This window comes from Zeus faber, assembly GCF_960531495.2.
Source record: "Zeus faber genome assembly, chromosome: 7".
NCBI classification, from domain to species: Eukaryota; Metazoa; Chordata; class Actinopteri; order Zeiformes; family Zeidae; genus Zeus; species Zeus faber.
This window is the reverse complement of record NC_137203.1, coordinates 6,506,506-6,528,782: the sequence shown is the minus strand read 5'-3', so window position 1 is coordinate 6,528,782 and position 22,277 is coordinate 6,506,506. Positions and strand designations below refer to the sequence as shown.

Below are 22,277 nucleotides of genomic sequence, written 5' to 3'. Positions count from 1 at the left end.
TAGCAGCGCTCGAACCTCCCAGGAAGCTAAGCTAAGCTAAGCTAAACTAAGCTAACCCGAGCCAACCCGCGAGAGCCGTTCCCGCACCGGAGCGGAGACGCGACGCTGGCCCCGCACACCTGACAATGCGCGACAACTCGAGCGACGGAGGGGAAAATAACGGGAAGTCGACGGTGTAAAAGAGAAGTCGAGTATGGACAAGGTACCGTAACAACATATTTACCTGCTTAGCGCCCCGTAACAGCATGCTAACCGTCGGCTAGCTGTCAGCTAGCTGTCAGATAATGAGGTGTTGTGAGTTTTACGTCGACCGGCGCGACGTGTTGCCCGCGCAGGACTGCTGCTGCACCGGTTCTTGTGTTTGAGAAGGCGCGACGAGGTTCCGCCTGGTTGTGTTATTCACGGGGCTTGGGAACCGTGAGCTCGGGAACCGTACCCGCGCATTACTAAAGCGTACCCACGCGTTACTAAACCCTACCCACGCATTATGAACCGTACCCCTGGAGTACTCAACCGTACGCACGCGTTACTAAACCATACCCACGGATTACTACACCGTCCCCACGCGTCACTAAACCATACCCACGGATTACTACACCGTCCTCACGCGTTACTAAACCGTACCCACGGATTATGAACCGTACCCACGTAGTACTCAACCGTACCCACCCGTTACTAAACCATACACACGCGTTACTAAACCGTACCCACGGATTACTACACCGTACCCACGCGTTACTAAACCGGTCCACGGGTTACTAAACCGTACCCACGGGTTACTAAACCGTACCCACGGATTACTAAATCGTACCCATGCGTTAGTAAACCGTACCCAGGGGTTATAAACCGCGCCCACGGATTACTAAACCGTACCCACGGGTTACTAAACCGTACCCACGGGTTACTAAACCGTACCCACGGGTTACTAAACCGTAGCCACGGGTTACTAAACCGTACCCACGGGTTACTAAACCGTACCCACGGGTTACTAAACCGTACCCACGGGTTACTAAACCGTAGCCACGCTTTACTAATCCGTGAGCGTGGATTTGCAGCCCCGATTTTCGCGCATTCACGGCGTCGGCGATGGGTCCGCGTTATGCTGTGTCGTCGTGACTTGGGACGTTTCATGTCTCGTTCGTGTCCTCGGTGCCGGGTGTTGTTGGGCCGTGACGGGGCAAACAGATGCCGAGTCTATTCCAGATGCGAGAGGTTGGTTCGTTCACGTACACGCACGTTCATCCGCACCAAGAGATGACGCACAATAGTTAGGACGCCCAACGTCATGGCCAAGCTCATTCCTACCTAGCAACTAACTGATTCCTACAACGTGATGCGGTTAGTGAACGGAATAATAATATAACACGAATTAAATAAGACCCCAAAAAGATAGTACAAAGTGGGGCTACAAAATAGAAGGGAACACACTTATGTTTATGGGTCGCGTTATAACGAACGTTCGTCCGGAACTCTCGAGGGAGAGCGGCCGATCGCGGCCCCCGGAATGAGCGGCTGCCTCACGGACGGGCGGCAGCTCTCGGCGCCGGTCTCAATATTCAATGAGGTTTTTGTTTCATTGAAATTTATCTATTGAAATATAATAGTTGGGTTGTGCACGGGCACGGTTTAGTCATCAGTGGGTCTGGTTTATACATCGTATTCATGGCCGCGGGGGGCTCCGTAGTATTCAAATCGCAATGTAATAAAACTTTTACGAAACTTTTACAAATGGCACAGATTACCCCGGGGAAATGGTATTTAATCCAGCATGGTTGTAAAAAAACACTTAGTACCACATAGTAGATGACAATTATATTAATAATACATGGATAATATAAATAATATAATATGAATAATAGACAAACTAAGATTATGTTATATTGTAATGAATAAAGATCACATTGAAAATTGATTTATTTATATATATATATATATATATATATATATATATATATATATATATATATATATATATATATATATATATATATAATAAATTTATTTTTTTATTTTTTCTGCCCTTGGAAGTGGAAAAAAATGTAAATAAATTTTTTAAAAAAGTACTTGAAATCCCTTTTATTTGATTTTGCGATGCCAGAACGAACCCTGCATATACTATTTGTATACACCTGCATGAACCTCCTAGTGCTACTCCCTGTCTACATATAGATTTTATTTTGATTTTGATTTAATTTCATGTTTTCTCTCTCTGTTGGCATGCACCGTTCTGTTTCTCTTCTGCTTCTTTGCTGAGTACAATCTGCAATCCAAGTGGTTTGCTCAGAGTCCAGCCAGTTGTAAACATTCAAAGTTCAAGTCATTACAAAACTTAAACGCATCAGTTTTGGGAACATTCATTAAATAGGTGTTTTTTCTTTAATAATTATTGAAATGTATAATTAAATAGGCCAGGGGGCATCCGGTGGTGGAGAGAGTACAGCAAAAAAAATCGACTCAAGTACAAGTACTCACACATTAATGAAATTGTAAAAAGTACTTTAAAAACCACAAAGAAAAAACTTGTTTGCTAGTAAAAGTACAAAGTATTCTCTTCATAAACTACATAGTATTCTTTATGTTTTGTGGTTGGTGTTTAACACGTTATCAATAGTAGCGTTCAATCCACATGTACTTGATATAAACTCACACATTCTACTCTAAGAGCCATTGATGGTTGTAAAAGTTGTGATGTGGATTTACATTGTGTAATGAATACTTAAGTGAGAGTATAATCCCGGACTTGAAAATTGACTCATAAAACTACGAGTACACAAAAACCACTTGATTCCAGTAGTGTGAGTGGTTGCAGTTGGTTATTTACGCCCCCTCTGTGCTCTGCTCCTCAGGAAAGTGATCTGTGTCCAGACGTCCAGCCCTTCGTCCCTAAACTCCACCGGAGAGATGGGATGGAAGCTGTGGGCGGAGCCTCGTCTCCGATGCTGCCCAACACCTACGCCCCTGACTGGAGGAGGTAGGACGAAATAATCCTTTACGGCTCGGACCACGACACTTTAAGCTCAAATTATTGTAATTGTGGTAACTGAGTGTCCCTAGTTTAATATTGAAGGGTCCTTTTGTGAAAACCTTTATTAGGAACCAGGGCTTCCTGAGCCCGAGGCGGAGGCCGGCGACTGCTGATGGAGATGCAGGCCCAGGAGGAGGAAGAGACAAGCCGTTCAAAAATGGCTTCGGCAGCAACCGTGGCAACCGAGGGACCACCGACGGTAGCCGTCAGCCAAACAGAAGCCGGGCCAAATGGGATCCACAGACAAAGGTTGTTTTTTTATTTTTATACAAGTCCTGTGTCATCACCTGCATCTGGCTGTTTCTTAAGGTGTCCCGGCTTCATTGCTTATAATGACATAATTAAGCTTTTGTCCAAAGCGACTTCCAATATTATGCACATTTTGTCATAGTATCAAAAAATAGAGTTAGAGAGAGAGGTTGGTATTTTGGGTTTTTCTTCTTTTTTTTTTTTTTTATAAGGAAAGTATGTTAGACAGTGATGGGGAAAGAGACCCTCATCATATATATATTGTGCTTTGTTGTCTCCCGCTTCTATTGATGACACCAACGATGAAAAAATAACAAATACTCTCAGCAGTTTATGGAGGAGAATACTTTGTTCTTTTACTCGCAAAGAAGTATTTTTCTTTGTTGTGTTTAGAGTACTTAGTACAATTTCATGAATGTGTGAGTACTTCTACTTGAGCAGATTTCTTTCTGTACTCTCTCCACCGCTGGAGAGAGTTCAGACCACACCTTTCAGCTTAATAAAGTATTGCATGTGGCAGTTTTAAAATAAGATTGTCTTACATATTGCCACTTTAACTTCCACAGACGTCAAAGCGCATTACTGACCCTGGTTCTAAGGAGAGGATCATAGGAAAGAAATCACCGGATGGCCTCAAAAGAGGTAAACAAATGATTTATTGTTGACACATCAGCTATGAACAGCATCAGTCAACTGAATGAAAAACAGAATGAGAAATTATTTAAACAGACACCTTCTTCCAACATTATAACCATGAATCAGTGGTCACAAAGCCGGTGGTGTCTAAACTGTGGTACGGTCTGCGTTTGTCTCTCATCTCATTCATTTTTGAAAGGCCCCAGATCGGCCCCTAACTCAGCAGGGAGACCCCGAGCACCTCCGGCCGACCAGGCCGCCTTCCAAGTCAAAATGGCAGACTTCCCAGAATTGGCGATGAAATCACCAGCCGCCCCCGTGCAGACCAGAGTGTGCTGGGGGCCCCCGTCCCAGGAGCCGGCGTCTGCCAACAAGGTGGGGCGGTCAGGATGCCTGTGTGTTCGTGCGCTGTGAGGAGTTTCCCTCATCAACTTGTTTAACATAACTTAACTTAAATTTTGCAGACATCACCTGTAGAAAAACCAGCCCTGGTAAAGCCTCAGCCTCAGCAGCATCCCGATGGTCTAGAACCCGAGTCTTCTCCCAATTTATCAGGTAGGATGAAAGTACTTTTTATCCCCGTATCCTTAATACAGGAGACATAAGACTATTTATAATACAAATCAATAGTCTTTATTCAAAGGCCTTAACAGCTTTGACACTGAAGTTGAAGATTGCTGTAAAACAGGACGAAATCGAGGAACCAATATTTCCTACCATCACTGATAAATTTACTCAATTTCAGTAATATCTTTAATATTTTTATCTTTGACTTTTTTCTCAAAATTCAAATATTGGTTAAAAAAAATCCAAATAATGTTCAAATAGTTCAAATATGAATTGTAACAAAATCATATTGTATTATATGGCCTAAAAACCTTGCTCTCTCTTCAATAATAATATACAGATATATAGTATAATATAATAAAATATAATATAATATGGATAAATACATGGAAATCAAAGTTGTGATTATTCAGATAGTTTAATGAATATGGTGTTAACAGGTCAAGCAGTTGTGGCGCCAACACAGACAGAGGCACCTGCTTCTGTCGCCGCTTCCTGGGCCAACATCGCATCTCAGCCTCCAAAGAAGCCCGCCCCAAAACAGAACACCGTCACCAGCACGCAGGTTGTTACATTACCTAATGTGGGTTTTTCGTTCCTGGTGTTTTGTTCCACGTCCGGTAGATTGGACTCGGCACCGTCCTGTTACATTCAGTTCTGCTGAGTAATGTTCCGTATTCAGAATGTTCCGTCTCTGCGTAGCAGGAGGAAGGACCTTCCGACAAGAAAAAACGAAAGAAGAAGAGGAAAAAGCCCAACGGTCCCGGGGAGGAGACGGCGGAACCGGAGGTTCCCCCAGAGCCTCCAAAATTTGAGGTGAATACAATGTCGGTATATTGAATGACATCCGTGTTGTAGATCGACATTTCATAGCCTGAGACTGTAAACTGTTGTTGATGAGGGGTTCAACACACCTCCGGTGAGATAAAGGTTTTATCATTTGGATTCGGAATAGTTAAAGAAATGTTATCATCTTTCATTTGATTCGACTGTTGTTTCAGGATAAAGGGGAGTTTCCAGATTTGGGTCGTGCTTTCTTTGGAGCCGCCAAGTTGACGTCCAGCAGCAACACAGCAAAACTATGCAAGGAGGTACGGATCCGCCCTCGCCTCTCGTCCGTGTCGCACGTAGGAAAACTACGACACAAAACGGAGATTTGTTGGCAGCGCCAATATGGGCCGGTTGTCACTTCAATGTTGCGAAAGCCTTTTTTATTTATTTTTTTAAATGACGCCACGTAACTGCAGAACAAATCAGTGCTGATGCCTGTGTTGCACCATACTCAGGGAATCCAAAGAGAAGGCGTCGTGTCCCAGTCAGATGCTGAAGTGCCGGCGGGAAAACCTCCGTCCACTCAGATAACAAAGAAAGGACAGGTGCGTGTTCTTCTCCTCTAATACCAACATGTCCTCATATGAGAACAACACGTTTCATTTGTATATGGGTCCTATTGAGGCTTATCTGATGGAATTTCGCCGAAATGTAAAGCATGGTATCAGACTGTAACGGTGTTTCACAAACTAAACCCCAAATATTCCAGATTTCATTGTGTGAAGTCTCAGGTGATCTCTTCTGACGCCATTAGTTTTGACAACATTTGTGAATGACCAATCACGCTATGGCGACGCCTCGACATCGCCACGTGAATGTCGCCCCGTCTCCGCTCTCCAGAAAGCCGAGAAGGTCTCCGGGAAGAAGAGCAAAGCTCCTGTCCAGCTGGACATCGGCACCATGCTGGAGGTCCTGGAGAAGAAGCAGCAGTCGCAGAAAGCCAAGCAGGACGCCAAGCCAGTCATCCTCTCCGGTAAGAGGGGAGGAGGTCTCTTCTTCTCCTGCCCCAGAAGAAACTTTCTAATTGAGCGGTCACTATCGTTACGTCATCGGCTGTTGGCAATTTTTCGAGCGGGCCTTGATAATTTAGTAAAAAAAAAAAAAAAAAAAGTTTGTTTTGATCTGTTTTTTTTTTTTTGTTGTTTTTTTTTTTACAAGTAGAGTTCCCTCCAGTGGCACAACATGACTATTGCATCTTTAAACATCGTCCCATAATGAGTTCCTGTATCTTGCCTCCTTGCAGTTGGCGGAGCGTTGCCGGTGAACCTTAAGCAGCCGTCCGTGCAGAAGAAGCTGCCCTGGCAACAGGACAAGGTTGCCCACAACCCTCTGGACTCCACCAGCCCCATGGTGAAGAAGGGGAAGCAGAGAGAGGTGCCCAAAGCCAAGAAGCCCACGCCACTGAAGAGGGTGAGTCCGCTCTGCCTTCAGTGTGACGGGAGGCGCCGGGATGGATCCGCAAGCAGTGATGGAGATGTTGTGTCATGATTGCGATATAGTGTGGACTGTGTGTCAATAATATGATATTTAATTATCTGGATCAGAATAACTTTGTGGACTGCGTGTAAATATCATATGAACGTATCGTGAGTCATTCCCAAACTGTCGATATCGGTTCAACATATTGTGATATGGTAAAAGTGTTCAAAGTACTTTGCACATGATGCACCTTGGCAAAGTAAATAAAAATAAGCCTAAATAAATAAATAAATGAAAAGAAGTGTTTTGTAAGTCTGATGAACTTAAATGTGTATTTTATTGTAAATTGACCATGTAACGTAGGTTGTTCCATTTTTTTCCAATTTAACTGTTAAATGGATTTACAGATTGTTTGTAAAAGTTATCCCATCATGCTACTATTTTTGATACCTAAGCTTGTTTTAACCAGGAAAGAGATGGAGATTGGAGTGGGTGATATACCCAGTCGCCCTCTCCAGGTTGAGTCTTTATATCACTGGTTTTTGTTTTTCTCTTTCTGCTTTTCCTAAACCTGCAGGTGATTCTGAAAGAGAGGGAGGAGAGGAAACAGAACCGTCTGCTGGAGGAGCGAGGGCTGATCCCAGGACAGGAGGCCAAACCTGCCGCCGAGGAGCAAAGTGAGATCAGCCTCACAGGTCGGAGCCGTTTTCTTCTCACGCCGCGTCTCGGCTCCCAGCCGGGGAACGAGGACAACCGGCATTCAGGTCGTATCTTCTGATTGAGTGTCTTCCGCCGTCTGCCTAAAGGTAGCGCCAGCCCCCCCGCACCGAGAACAGAGGAGCATTCGGAGGAAGATGAGACGAATGAGACGAGCCTGACGGAGCCAGAAGGAGATGGAGAAAGAGAGGAGGGGTTGGAGGAGGAGGAGGAGGAGGAGGAGGAGGAGGAGTCGGAGTCTGTAGAGCTGCAGCCACCGCCGGCGGTGCTCCAACCGGCCCCCAACCGACCCAAAATCCACAGCCGGAAGTTCAGGGAGTAAGACAAAGCTGCACATGTGATAGTAGTAGGAGGGTCTGCTGGCCCAGTTCCCACAGGGGATGTTATACTGGGGCTGGGTGTCGGCAGAATCGTTCTGTTTGATTTTGATTTCTACACAAAGGATCACAATACCATTCTATATTGATTTAATCCAATATTAATGAAATGGCTCATGATACTTATTCTATATCAATATATTGACATTTCATCCATAATAATAACTGCTACCAGCTTCTCTGTATATCGTTTGATTTGCATTACAAAAATAATTAATGGAACAAATTCAGTCGAACATAGAAATTAAATATTTCAATTCATTTGTGTCTATGGTGGTATTAAAGTTAAATGGAAAATGGTCGCATAACTTCTGAACAAAGTATGGATGTTACACTTTTAAACTGGATTCAGAAACACACTAGAATGAAATCGTATTGTCCCAAGTGTCTCTGCTTTTGATTTGGATTTCTTTCTTTGAACCCGCCAGCTACTGCAGCCAAGTCCTGAGTAAAGACGTGGACGAGTGCGTGAGCACCCTGCTGAGGGAGCTGGTCCGCTTCCAGGACCGGCTGTACCAGAAGGACCCCATGAGGGCCCGCATGAAGAGGCGGCTGGTGATGGGCCTCCGCGAGGTCCTCAAGCACCTCCGGCTCAGGAAGGTCAAGTGCGTGGTCATCTCGCCCAACTGCGAGCGCATCCAGTCCAAAGGTGCCGACCGCCCACCCCCCAAAAAGCGTGTTCACCTTCACCCTCAGCCACTTTGAACCAAAACCGACCCCTGTACCAGTCACTGTTGTTACTCACACCAGTTACCCTCCTCCCAGGCGGACTGGACGAGGCCCTCCACACCATCATCGACACGTGTCGGGAGCAGGGCGTGCCCTTCGTCTTCGCCCTCTCTCGGAAGGCCTTGGGGCGCTGCGTCAGCAAGGCGGTGCCGGTCAGCCTGGTGGGCATCTTCAATTACGACGGCGCGCAGGTCAGCCATGCACCCCCTCGTTTCTTAAAACGTGTGAAGCTCAGTTTGACGGAGGCCCCCCCCAGGGGTCCTTGGCGCCACTGGAGAGCGTGCAATGGACACTTGATCATAGTTTCACTATTTTCTGCCTACCAAGAGTGTAGAGAGGTGTGGGAGTTTCGAATAAATCTAACAATAGAAATCTTGAATCTCTCTCATCTTAAATGAAGGTTACTTGTTATTAAAAAGTTGAACCCACGTTACCACACATTTGCAGGACTTCTACCACAAGATGATCGAGCTGTCGTCAGAGGCCAGGAGGGCCTACGAGGTGATGATGGAGAACCTGGAGCTGGGGGAGCAGACGGAGGTCGCCGCCGAGGAGTCGGAGGAGCGGGAGGGGGAGGAGGGGACCCCCTCAAAGCAGCCCCCCGGCCCTGACGCCGCGCCGCCGGACGAGCCGGAATACAGTAAGGCGACGCTGCGGTGTCTTTCACCAACGTAAGCAAACGGCACAGGCACCACGGAGGGGAAAAACAACATGTTGTGTCCTTCTAGTTAAACTCTGGAAGAAGATGCTGGAGAAGGACTGCAACCACAAGTTCTTCAACCTGGAGGAGCATCTGGGCTCCCTGCGCCTGGACTCGGAGCGTACGGAACAGAGCGGCGGAGACAAGCAGAGTTGACAGTGACGGAGCCCCTCCCCCGCCCGCTGGACGCCGCCGGCAAGAACTCTGCAGCGGCTGATTTGAGAAGGAGGGCGCGGCCGCAGCTAAACTTCACCGTGTGGATGAATGAATTTGCTGGACGGTGAGCACACCCAGAGGGAGAGAGATGTTCACCGGTGGTCCCGCTTCCGTCTCTGTTTGTCGCGTACGGCAGACGAAAAACAAAGCTCGCCGTCACGAAAAAGAGCCGTCTCCACACACTTACTACGGGCGAAGAGCCGCGCCGCCAAACTAGGATGCGGGCGGAGGAGCCTCGGGAGGATCTCGGCGACCCAACCCGTGTTGTGAAATCGGAGGAATGTGGAAAAACAAATGTGAAAAATGAGGAAAATTTCTCACTGGGTAATGACTAATCATGTGATGAATACCTTTTTATTTTTTTTTTTTTTGTTTTTTTTTTTTTTGTTTTTTTGTTTTTTTTCTCCTTTCTGTGTCAGTTCTGAAGCAAAATAAACGGCAAAAAAAACTGTTCATTGAATCGAGGGTCATGAGGATCAGTGGAGGTGGAGAAACACTGCTGCTGCTGGGACCAAAACAATAAAAATAAAAAAAAAATAAAAAAACGCTTAATTCATCCTTCAACGCGATCCAACCCTCATGTAGATGAATTGTGGACGTTGATGCACCGAATGTGCCTAAAATTCATCAAAATAATTTATGGCATTTACAGATAATATACTATATGTGATTATTCAAGAGACTGAGCGATAACGGTGGCCTTTTGAACTTTTAAGAGATTGATTTTTGTGCGGACTCCGGACGAGGAACGGCAACACGGGCGGTAAAGGAACCTCCGCACAGATACCACGTTTTCACCTGTCTGTCCCCCTTTCACGTTCTTTTTTTTAATTTTATTTTCTTAAATCGATCACCTGTCAAATTAAATTTTGTGTTTTTAGACGAGGCCAACACTGAGGCTAATCGACATGCACTCGTGTGAGCACTGAAATCGACATATTGCGTTTTGTCTTGCCTGGCGACTACAGACACGCTGATCGTAGTGTACGACGGAGCCGAGCGTTGTTTTGATTTGTGGTTTAATATTTGGATTCCAGTTCCAGTTTTGTTTGATTTACATTTTTATTTTCACAGCAATTCATTATGGGCATCGTGTTGTTTTTAAATCATGGTATTAAATTCCAATCATGTGACCAACCCTTTGACAAAATGTTGATTCATTCCTCTTCAGGATTTATATTTGTTAATTCATCAAATCAGTAAAATGTGATAAACAAGCTTATGGTGTGTTTGGAATTAATTTGAATAGTTTATTTATTGTGGCTCCCAGCACAGTACAATTTGCAGCGTTCTTCAGGAATACAAATATATACTGAAGCTCCATTTCAATATAGTGGTTTTAACCGTGAAGGTTACCATTTAACCCGGAATAGCCAATTTATTCAAATTCCATGAACGCCATCACCAAATTAAAATAATGAAGCCCTTGAACGCATTCCCAAATATAAATGTTTTTAGTATCATTTTGGATTTTAGGATCCCCTCATCCCAAAGGGAAAACCACTTCCTGAAATCCTTAATTGGAGACATTGAGTGTGGACCTTAAAAGAGCATTTCAAGCAGAAAATGCTTCTGAAGTAAGACTTGTATCGTGTAAGAGAAGGCATGTTGCACATTCATGTTCCCTGAGATCAGCTCTGTAAAATGACCACAATCCTTTACTCACAAAACAACAATTCCTGGGGAACGGGTATTTCAACGATCCGCTCTGCAGAACGGTGCAAAACTCACCATGAGGTCTTTGTCAACTGACTCGTACAAACTGTCAGTGACTACATTCTTTGGCCAATATGAGTTGCATTCAAGTACATTTTGTAGCGTTCCCCAATTCTCTCCAGAAACAAGAACTGCGAACCAACAAACTAATAAAAAAAATATATAATAAAATCAAGTCCTTAAAACTCGCTGAAGCACCTGAGGTTTTGGAGACCGTGACTTTTAGAGACGTTTGGTATTCGCATTTGAAGTAGTGAATACCCGGAGGCGACGGTCATGGGAATCGCCCGTACATGCTGTGGTCTCCGAAAGTAGAGCAGCGCCGCGCTTCCATTTGTCTTGGCTTGGAAAAGTCAAATGGCGATTTCCAAACACGAGGTGAATCAGATTGTAGGCGAAGGTGGGATAGCGTCCACATATCCCATATCTAAGAGTCCCACACACACTCCCTCTTTGCCGTCGACAGTCACGTGATGCTTGCTCGGCCGCCGGTTGGTGCAGTGCGGGCGGTGTTGGGTCCCCTTGCGGGACGGCTCGAGGGAGACCTTTTCCTTTTGCAGGAGAATCCCGTTGTCGCCGTCCACCCCGCCGACCCTGCTGTAGTCCTCCTGCCCGTCCTCCTCCACCCTTCCGACTTCCACGTAGCCACCGCCCATAGGGACACCGACCTGGCCCTCCGCCGTCTGCTCACGTTTCGCCGCGCTTTCGCCCGTACGGTTTCCGCCGGAGATTCCTCCGTGCCGCTCAGCCTCCTCGCTCTCGTCCTGGCAGACGGTCGGCCCTTTGCCGTGGACCTCGGGGTGCGGGTGGAAGACGTTGGCCAGGATCAAGCTTTTCTTTCTCTTCTGGCTTTCTGGCGCCGGGCCGCCGTCGCAGTCGGACACCACCAGGTACCTGTCCATCTGATCCCTGTGGGCCGCCGTAGGGGGAAATCCGTGGTGGAACAGAGAGCTGAGGACGTGCTCCGGGTGCCCACTCTGGGAGAAGTACAGAATGACCTCACCGTTGTTATTGGGACAAAGGAATGCGGTTGTTTTTTTGTTGTGACAAGGACGTGGGGGTCGTTACCTTGAGAAGCCGGGCGTCAAATCCTCTTATCCTCGGTCCAGGAATCGGGGGCAGCAGCCAGCGCTTCACACTAAAACAAAGACGGCTGTTATCTAATCTCCACGTAGGAGCGTTGGTAGGATGAAAACTGTTCTCGAGTGGAGACATACTTTTTCCTCTTTAAGAGTAAGACGCACATCACCGCCATGAGCGCCAGGACGGAGAGGGTGGAAGCCAACTTCCAAAACGGTCGTTCCTGCAGAGTGTCTGCGCCGAAGAAAAAAACAAAAATAAACTGTGGAGACTTTTAATAATTGTGTACAGCCATCGCGGAGACCCCCCGCTGACTTACAGTTTGGGACCTTGCTGTAGGTGGCGTTGCTCCACTCGCTCCAGTGGCCGTGGTCCAGTTTGCAGGCGACCTGCACCAGGTACACCGCCCCCGGGTGGAGGCTGTGGATGCTGAAATGGGTCTGTTTCCCTGATGTGTACTCCTACAGGAAAGCAACACATCCAGCTCTCTTGTGATTTGTCTTTCGAGCTTCCCTGCCCTCACTCCACCTCGCTTGGGTTTACATATGCACACAGGAGAGATGCTTTTTTTTTTTTTTTTTTTTTTTACCCCGAATCATCCACGACAGTGTTACACAAGTACAGTTGCAGAATGCATGTAGGCGATGTGCTATGCCCCTGTAGGCCTATCGGTGCAAAATGCAATGCACAGTCACTGTTAAATGATATACAGGTTATATGATAGGATATGATAAACAATATAATTTAAGCTATGATATGATGTGTGTATATATGTTGTTTGCAAAGGTTGGCAATTTTAATAGCCAGGACTTCTACTCTGTGAGGTAAGTGCTGGAGGTACGTAAGTTCGGGTTAGTTTCATTAAGGAGGATTTAAATGTATATTTAATACAACACAGTCAATTAATTCCATGATATAATGATAGAACCCAGAATCGCGATTGTGGCGCCTCCCCTTGCGGCTGCCTGCGCGAGCACCTTGTGTCGATTACGCACATTTTGGTATTTTTTTGTATTTTTAGAGCTTATAGAGCTTATTGTGCGTAATCAGCGGGTGTCATGACATATCACTGCATATATGTATGACCGTATGTATATGTATGTGACAAATAATCTCTTGAACTTGAGCTTTTTCTTTTTTTTTTTTTACCCCGAATCGTCCACGACAGTGTTTCTGTGGTAGTGGGGAGTGTTTTTTTGTCGCCACCTGCAGGCGGGGAGAGCCAGCACTGGCGACCGGAAGGGGGCGCGGCTGCAGGAGATCGAGGTGGTGAGGATCCGTATTGATAAGATGCGGTGATTTCACCTCGCTCTCCTGACGCCGAGGCCGGATCCCACTCCCGTCCCGGGTGAGGTGCTGGAATGATCTTTTACTTTGTGTTTTGGAAACTTCTTTTACTTTGACTCAGTGGTCCTGAGAAGACTGCTGATTTGTGTCGATAAAGACCCGCACCCATTAAAGGCCGCTTGTTGTTGCCCACCTGCCTCCCGGTCCATCGCTCGTTACAGTAGGGCCCGATGTTGAGGCATGGAGATGGCGCCAAAAACCACTCCCCACTAACACGGTCATGTTTTTTTTATTTCAAATATACTTAAGACAAAGCAATAAAAAAATTATTTCCACGACTTGCATAACTCCAGTTCAGACCTTGGTAAGTTTAAGTTTATACTGGCACCAATACATCAACTTCAATACCAGTTTCTTTATGCTGGAAATGTAGATTTAATGGTCATATAGTACTTCAAAATAGTCTGTCTACCATTCTAAAAATATTTGAACAAGAAATTAATTATGAAAGACAAATGATGTACTCTTAATGGTACAACCCATTAGATTTATAGTCTATTCACAGAGCTTTTTATCTGGAACTTTTGATCCACGGCCCAACTCGGGTTGGGTTCTGGTAGCTCTGTGATCGTGTGAAGGCGCACCAGCTCAGATCATACCTCCCACTGTTTGTCACTTTGCCGTTTGATCCGGAGCTGGTAGGTGAGGGTCACCCAGCCGGAGTGGGGGTCCGTGTCGGCGGGCGGCTCCCACTTCACCAGCAGGTAGGGCTTCTCCTCCCACTTTTCAACGAGCACCGTCACATTCTCCGGAACGTTGGGCTGCACTGTGTGCACGGGGAGGAAAAAAAGGTTCCATGGAGCAATAGGATTGTAAATTTCTGTTTAAAAAAAAACAAAAAACGCCATAACGGCAAAATATTATCACCCCCTTGGCTGGCAACAAAAATGATCTTTCAACGACAAATCCCAATATCACTTGTTTCACGATTGGCGAAGATGATGGGAAAGATATTTTCGAGGGATTCTCAACCTTTTTCTTATGGAGGACCCTCAATTTTAATCGCATTACGCCACACACCTCATTTGATTAGATCTTGTCTCTGGGATCCCAATCTGAAAATGCCGATCTTGTTCCATATGACTTAGTCCAAACGTCCACACCTGTCTCTACTGTAGTTTGGTAGATAACAGTGACACCGGGATCAAAACAGTTATTATTGTACATTCTGTAATGGCGCTAATGGTGAAATTTAACTTAAAATAATTTTAAATCGGGGACCCCCCGGGAACCCCTAGAAGGAACCCTGAGGGGTCACCGGACCTGGCATTGAGAACTGCTGTCCTGCAGATTTACGGCATAGGGCGTGCTGCGGTTACGTGTCATGTGATCCGGCCGTAGCTGAGTATGTTGTGAAACTTGAGACTTGAGACTGACGACTTTAGACCAAAACGCAAACCAGTTCCTCTAAATCCTTCCAGCCCGTATCCACCATCTCCGCCCATATCCCCCTCCGCCCGCCCGGTACTTTTCCAGCCCGTGCTCGACCCCGGCGGCTGCATGCGGCAGAAACGAAGGCAGGCGGTGGACTCCTTCGAAGGTTCCGGAGACAGAACGGTGTTCAGATCATGACAGTTAATGATTACATAAGGGGTGGTATTGTCAAAGTCTCGCTCTCTCAACCGATTTGTTTTTTTGTCATGTTTTTTTGGTTCCTTTGCGATCAAGTTGCTGCTGCTGTGACATGACTTAGTGCAAATAAAGGAACCTCTCTCTCTCTCTCTCTCTCTCTTTCTCACATACAGTACAGTCCGTAACGCAGTCATAATGAACAGGTTTCCTGCTCTTATCTCATGTCTTAAGTTGCCACTGTGCATGGCCTGAAACGTCAGCTGCAATACTACTTTTTTGTGGAAAACATTTTCTTTGCAGAAATATGGTCCAATTTCAAATTTTATTTCTGATCACTATTATTATTATTATTATTATTTACAATGTTCCACCCCTACCGTTATTGCTCTGATTTATATTATTGTTAATGTCCGTGGCGTTTTCCTGTTTAAAAGTATACCAAACATGGCAACCCCCGTACACGCAGACATTGGGTGAGGCCTCGTTAGAACCGGGACGTTTCAGACGTCTTGGTGTCGGAGTTTGATCGATGTCGATCTACACTTGGAGCAGGGATTAGTGGAAAAACTGTAAATTTACCGGAAGTAGAAGAACGTTGGCGCGATTTGATGAGTTGGAGGAGTTGGGGCGCTTTGTGACATCATCATCTGAAGTTATATACTGTGTATATACAGTACATGAGTCCAAGGCATCCAGCAACCTGCGCCCTGTGCACTGCGTAGCGTTCACAGGCAACCCGAGCCGACGCTGCATTTAATGGAAGCTCAGAAAACTGTAATTCACACTACATTTCACAAAACCCCCGAAAACTATAATTGGTCACGGAAGGCGTTTTCGCACCGCAGAGAGTTCTACGAACCTTTGGAGGAACCAACGCTTTTGTGTCCGCAATGCATGATCCAGGAACGATCTTAATTGTTGAAACGACGTTCTCGAGGGATATTTAAACGAAATGACACAAGAGCAACGTTCAGTGACGTAAGCACGGTGAGAAGTGCACGGCGACTGGTGGAACACATGAGCCTGAAAAAATGGTGAATCAATTCTGAAGTTGGCCCTTTTTCTGTCATGTAAAGAGAACAAATGTAACAGTCTTATTAAAAAATGATCTTCCTGAAGATGGCCTTGTTTTTGTACCAAAAACGATTACATATCAGGCGATCTTTATGAATATTGTTAAATTCAACAACTTAATTTGGGTTGTAAATAGTTTTTCTGTTTTTTCTGCAGATTGCCTTGTTGTTGTCTTGTTGACAAAAATATATCCTGTGATCTTTATAAATACTGGGATATTTTGTTTTGTTGGTTTGTCCAGGTGTTTTGGCCAACCTTGCAATACATGACATCATTCCTTCAAAATGACCACGCTGCTCTATTTTGCAAAGAAAAAACATGTTTGATTCAAATATGTTAAATTGGAAAATCGCAAATTGAAGAATTGGGAAATTTGGAATTGGTGCTGATAAAGAGATTTGTTTGACGGAAACGTGTAATGCACAAGCTACAGTTTAGTCATGTTAGGTACGTTGCCCTAACATGACTTAACTGGACCTTGTATTGCTGCCTGCAGGTACTGTAATTATTAGGGGTCCAGTTCGCGGGGATGTTCAGATTTTTATCATTGTTATGCTCCTTGGGGTTTTTCGGGGTTAAAAGTGTCTGGAACACGACAACAGCTGGACCCACGGACCCAAGGTTGAGGTGTCGTTAGAACCAGGACGTCACAGACATCTCGCGGTTCAAGTTGCATCCATATCAATCGTCATTCGGAGCAGGAATTAGTGAAAATCCCAAAGTTTGACTGGAAGTAGCCAGCCAGTCGCCCTCACGCCAAGATTCTAAAACTTTGCGTCGGGTGGTGGAGCGAGATGAGTTTGTGGATGGCGTGTGTGTGTGTGTGTGTGTGTGTGTGTATTGTCTTACCTGTTTGATGTTGACGCGGCTTTTCAATTGATATTTTATCTCTTTTGCTCTTTTTGTAAATGGAGGCATTCTATTGGCATCTAACACTGTGTTAGTTGCGGCGTTGTTTCCCCTCCTTACTTTGCGGGATTCAAGGAAGTCCTAACATTCAAACTGTGGAAGTCCATGGTGCATTTCATAGAATCGTAATCCATCAGAAAACTTTTAACACGGAAAACTATAAATGACCCACAGGAAGTCGTCACCAATTACGTCACTATTCCCGGACACGGCGCCAAACAGTCGCCCGTCCCTCACCGAGAGGGCAGCTCTATTTCCACAGACAGCACGGTGAGCACTAACAATGAGAAGTTCTGGCTTACAGGCAAACATGGACGGTTGTTTAAAAGACATTTCATCTCCACGCAGCTTCCTGCAGCTGAACATAGAGGGCTTCAATTAAAAAAAGGAAAAGGCGTTAAATAGAGATGAGTCCTTCCAGAATAAGTCAAATTCCGAATGAACGTTAATGTCCATTAAATTTTGTCCGTGTTACATGACAGGCAATTCATCTATTTAACTGAGTTGTTGAATTGTAGGTTGTTAACACAAGTCCGGCCACGCCTTCACCAGCCAGCACAGCAGCCCGAGGCCCCGCGCTCCAGAAGGAAGGAGAGGGCACTCTGTCGTCGCCCTGGGGGAAGGAGGCCGGTCGACCGCGCTGCTCCGGGGAACCAGGTCCTCTCGAAGGGGAACTGTTCATTTTCTTTGGACAATTTTTTTTTATGGGAACCCTGTTGAAGAATCCGGTGTTTGATTATATAGAGTATAGGAACCCTGCATCAGAGTCTGTCGTTTTAGGCATTCCAACCCTGTTTCAGAGTCTGATTTGAGATTTTTTTCAATTTTTTGTTCTCTGCGGGGTGGTGGTGCTGGTGCTGGTGTTGGGGTGGGAAGGCTTTGTCGAGGAATTCTCCCTGGCTTCAGTTTGGTGTCGGGGTATGTGGTGTGTTGATGGTGTGGTTTGAGCAGCCACACCTGACCTGGATTGAGGTGATTGGGATCAGAGTGGCTGCATACCTGTTGCTCGTGGGCTGGTCTAACAAGCAGCAGGTAAAACCCATCCCCACACACACCCAGGATAGAAGCCCTGTCATGACACATGTCTATCTGCTCCCAGGCTAATTCCAACTGGTCAACGCTCTACAATAAACTGGTGTTTACAACCTCTGTCTTCTGTGTGTCTGTGCCAGAGGGCCCTGAAAAAGCCAATTGGGTGGCGTGTGGTAGGAAAAACTGCCACCAAGTATTTATTATGTTTGTGGTGTATAAAATTGCAAAGTTTGTGTATATTCGTCTTCCAGATGCCGAACGTCTCAGGCAACAAAGAAGCAATTGCCGAAACATCCAGCCATAGAGGTCGCACTGTTCTAAAAGAAGACACTAAGCGGAATTCAAACAAATTATGAAACAGAAGTTTAAAAAGCACCGGAAATAACCGCTAAAAAAAGAAATATTTAAACTATATGATAAAAGCTCATGTAGATGAGAAGCCTTTAAATATCACTGTTCATCAGGGTGATTCACAGTTTGAAGACTCCAGGAACAAGCAGAGTGTGTGTGTGTGTGTGTGTGTGTGTGTGTGTGTGTGTGTGTGTGTGTGTGTGTGTGTGTGTGTGTGCGTGCGTGCGTGCGCATGTGTGTGGGTGGGTGGGTGGGCGTGTGCGTGCAGCTATCAGTTTAACAGCAGTACTTAAAAGCAAGATTGAGAATGTTGGCACATGGACACCAAATGACCTAGACGATGTTTTGATGCAAGGAACTTATCCTTATCGGGAGATGAAGAATTGTGGTCAAATAAAAGACAATGTTCCAGGAAGAGATATTGCAATAACAGAATTTAATACAACATTCCAAATAATGTACTGTAGGCTGAGCCGTTAACTGGCTGCATTGGTGTAGATCACTATGACTCTGTGTTGTATAATATAGCCATGCCAATTGATAGAGCAGTTCATAAATCACTGTTAAATATAAATGATGCATGTTTAACTATTTCTGACAATACATGTTAAGTTATCAAGCAGGGACAGGGACTTAATAATAAATTGCAGAATGATAAATCTCATTGAAGTGAATTATTAAAAAACAAAATCCCATTGAAGAACAAGCATGAAGACTTGGATGCTGCAAATAATACATCATACTTTGTTTTTGTTTATATTGTCCTTATAGTATGTCGGCTACAATTCAGAGTGTTATGAGGTGGCGGTAACAGGAGATTCACACATCTACCGAACTGAATTGTCTGAATTAATAGAATAATTTTCTGACCTGTCTTGTCATCATTTCTTCAAACTTACCAATCTATTCGCAAAATAAAACACATTTTACTTATATACCTATGTTCTACTGGTCTGATATTTAAAATTGAAGAATTGGGAATATAGTCGTTTGTGTCATTAGAAAAACATGTGTTTTACAGAACCTCGACAAATTGTAATAGCTGCCAATACACGACCCGACCCGTGTGCGACCTGAGCAAGTACCATCGCCCAGGGCGGCGGCAGGCCCACAGCGAGGGGCGAACAGGGTGGATCACCATCAGAGTCCCAGACAGACCTCGTATCACATTCTGAATAACTGGCGCGGAGACGTCATATATCAGCCTCTGAGAGTAGAGTTGTATTACCGCAAGCATCACGGAGAGTTATACCAATAACACACCATGATTTACAGCCAACAAACAGACATTAAAAGTCAGTCATTTATAGTGTAAATCACAATAAATGACTGTGGTGTGGGGGTGGTGTGGTTTGAGCAGCCACGCCTGTTTTGGGTCTAGGTAATTGGGCCCAGGATCGGGGTGGCTGTACACCTGTTGCATGTTAAGGTATCGATAAGCAACAGGTAAAACCCCCATCTACACACACACACACACAGGAGAGGAGCGCGTGTCACGACACGTTTACAATCTGCTCCGGGCTTGTTCCACCTTGCCCACTCTCTACAATAAAACTGGTACTTTCTAACCCCATGGCCTGTGTCGGAGTGCCCTGAAAACGGCCAGCCCTCTCCCGACTGGCAGCAGCCACACCCAGGATGTCCAGCGGAGGACCGGGGGAGAAGCAGCCTCAGCTGCTCCACCCGGCAGCCAGGCCACCCCCCTTCCAAGCAGCCCCCGCAACAGCCAAGCCCGGCTACACCTCCACCAGCCAGCACAGCAACCCAAGGCCCCACGCTCCTGAAGGGAGGTCGCCTGTGGACCGTGCTGGGGAACCAGTTCTGTTTTGTTGGACATTTTTGTTTGTTTAAGGCATGGGAACCCTGTTTCAGAGTCCACTGTTTCATGATGTTAAGGTACAGGAAGTCTGTGTCAGAGTCTGTAGTTTCATGTAGGGGGAACCCTGTTTCAGATTCCGGCATTTTTTCCCTCTCTGCTGGCTCAGTTTGGTGTTGGGGGTACGTGGAGTGCGGGTTGTGTGGTTTAAGCAGCAGGTGAACGACGCACGAACCACTGCTTACCAGGAACACCCCACAGGAGCTGTGGTTTTGGAGATGCCCTGACCCAGTCGTCGAGCATCACAATGTGCTCCTTGTCAAAGTGGCTCAGATCCTTCTGCTTATGCTTCCAACACATCAACCTCAATAACTGACTGTTCACTTGCCGCCTCATATATCCCACCCCTTGACAGGTGCCACTGGAACCAGATGATCAGTGTTATTCACTTCACCTGTCACTGCTTTTAATGTTGTGGCTGGTCGTTGTACATTGCCTCATTTTGTTCAGCAAACACTGTAACTCATCTGTATTAACTTATTTTCGACATACAGAGCAGGAAAGGGAAAACTTCCTCCATCTTTGATTAGTGTCATATATACCCTGCTTCCTTCACCGCATCTTACCGATATCCATGACGTCGACCTCCAGCGGCTCGGACGTGGTGTTCCCCAGGGCGTTGGAGGCCACCACCACCAGGATGTAGTTCACCCAGATGGACGCGTGTCTCCGGTCGAAGAAGCAGGCGTTTGGCCCGGCTGAGCGGTAGTCGGGGCACTCCAGCGTTCCGTCCGAGCTGCACCAAGCAGACAAAACAAAACAAGAGCTTTGACGGCCTCCAATACGGGCGCTGACGCTGACGACCCTTGAAGGATGCTGGCTGCGTACGCAGGAGACACATCGGTTTGGTGAAACCGTCAGGGCTGAGATATGAGTGCTTACACAAGTAAACACCCGATACATTGGAGGAGCAGCTTGCATGGATGGCAGTGTCCACAAGGTTAAAATAATATAAATACTCTGATTCAATTCTATTATTTCAATTTCTTAATCCGTTTGAACATTGGAATAGTGCTATCGATACTTTTACCATTTTCCACCGAAATGAGATACCACCATCGTCGCAAATGAATAGAAATATTTAATATCTGTATCGTACTGAATGTGTTGGTCGGTGAAATATTTTTGCAATGTGCATCAGATGATATATTGAATAAAAGTTGGCAGCAATTCTCATTATGTAGGAAATGTCAAAATATCTATATAGAATTGTATCGTGAGCCACCTCATCGATATCTGATTGAATCGAGTGGTTTCTTTTTAGGTAAAATGGTTGTGTGTGTGTGTGTGTGTGTGTGTGTGTGTGTGTGTGTGTGTGTGTGTGTGTGTGTGTGTGTGTGTGTGTGTGTGTGTGTGTGTGTGTGTGTGTGTGTGTGGGAGTGTGTGTGTGTTTCATTCTCATTTGAAAGAAGCGTACTGACTTGTCTTTCTGGTAGTAGAGGCGGTGCATTGTGGGTAATCCACCGTCCGATCCCGGCTCCCAGCGGCAGGTAAACGTTTCCTTCTCCGGGGATCTGCACTTCACAAGGACTGGTTTTCCTGGCACAGATGCGCCTGGCAACCGGTCCAATAAAAGATAAACACACGGCTCATCACCTCTCCAAGGCGGCACCCAATTCATAACAACGCGAGAACCTTCAGGGTGGTAATTTAACTCACGCTGACATTTCAGCGCCGCAGGGAGCAGGGCCAGGGTCAGCGCCAGGGTCAGCGCCAGGCCCTGGTCTCCTCTCATCTCTCCTCAGGCCCTGCGCTCAGCGTGTTTTTACCTGAAACAACAGGTATGGAGGGAAAACAACCCGACATAAAGACTAATTCTCTTTTTTTTTTTTTTTTCCCAAGTGCAAATACCAA

At 45.8% G+C, this 22,277-nt stretch overlaps 2 protein-coding genes across 2 annotated transcripts; one reads left to right on the top strand and one right to left on the bottom strand.

Moving 5' to 3' along the window:
- Positions 1–68: 68 nt before the first annotated feature.
- On the top strand, positions 69–10,615 carry LOC307232580 (selenocysteine insertion sequence-binding protein 2-like). The gene is made up of 18 exons (XM_080003665.1): positions 69–202; positions 2,847–2,971; positions 3,094–3,274; positions 3,841–3,916; positions 4,110–4,285; positions 4,375–4,465; positions 4,918–5,042; positions 5,180–5,293; positions 5,479–5,568; positions 5,764–5,853; positions 6,149–6,281; positions 6,552–6,718; positions 7,305–7,422; positions 7,534–7,762; positions 8,250–8,470; positions 8,587–8,741; positions 8,998–9,190; positions 9,279–10,615. Exons 1-18 carry the CDS (start codon positions 194–196, stop codon positions 9,404–9,406), a joined length of 2,421 nt encoding a protein of 806 aa, XP_079859791.1. The 5' UTR covers positions 69–193; the 3' UTR covers positions 9,407–10,615.
- A 950-nt stretch (positions 10,616–11,565) lies between these two features.
- prlrb (prolactin receptor b) lies at positions 11,566–22,266 on the bottom strand (the record flags this gene model as incomplete). Its single annotated transcript, XM_080003777.1, has 8 exons — positions 22,083–22,266; positions 21,845–21,977; positions 20,990–21,159; positions 14,209–14,375; positions 12,582–12,723; positions 12,400–12,496; positions 12,251–12,320; positions 11,566–12,159 (listed from the first exon to the last, which is right to left on the bottom strand). Exons 1-8 carry the CDS (start codon positions 22,156–22,158, stop codon positions 11,566–11,568), a joined length of 1,449 nt encoding a protein of 482 aa, XP_079859903.1. The 5' UTR covers positions 22,159–22,266.
- Between the last annotated feature and the right edge of the window lie 11 nt (positions 22,267–22,277).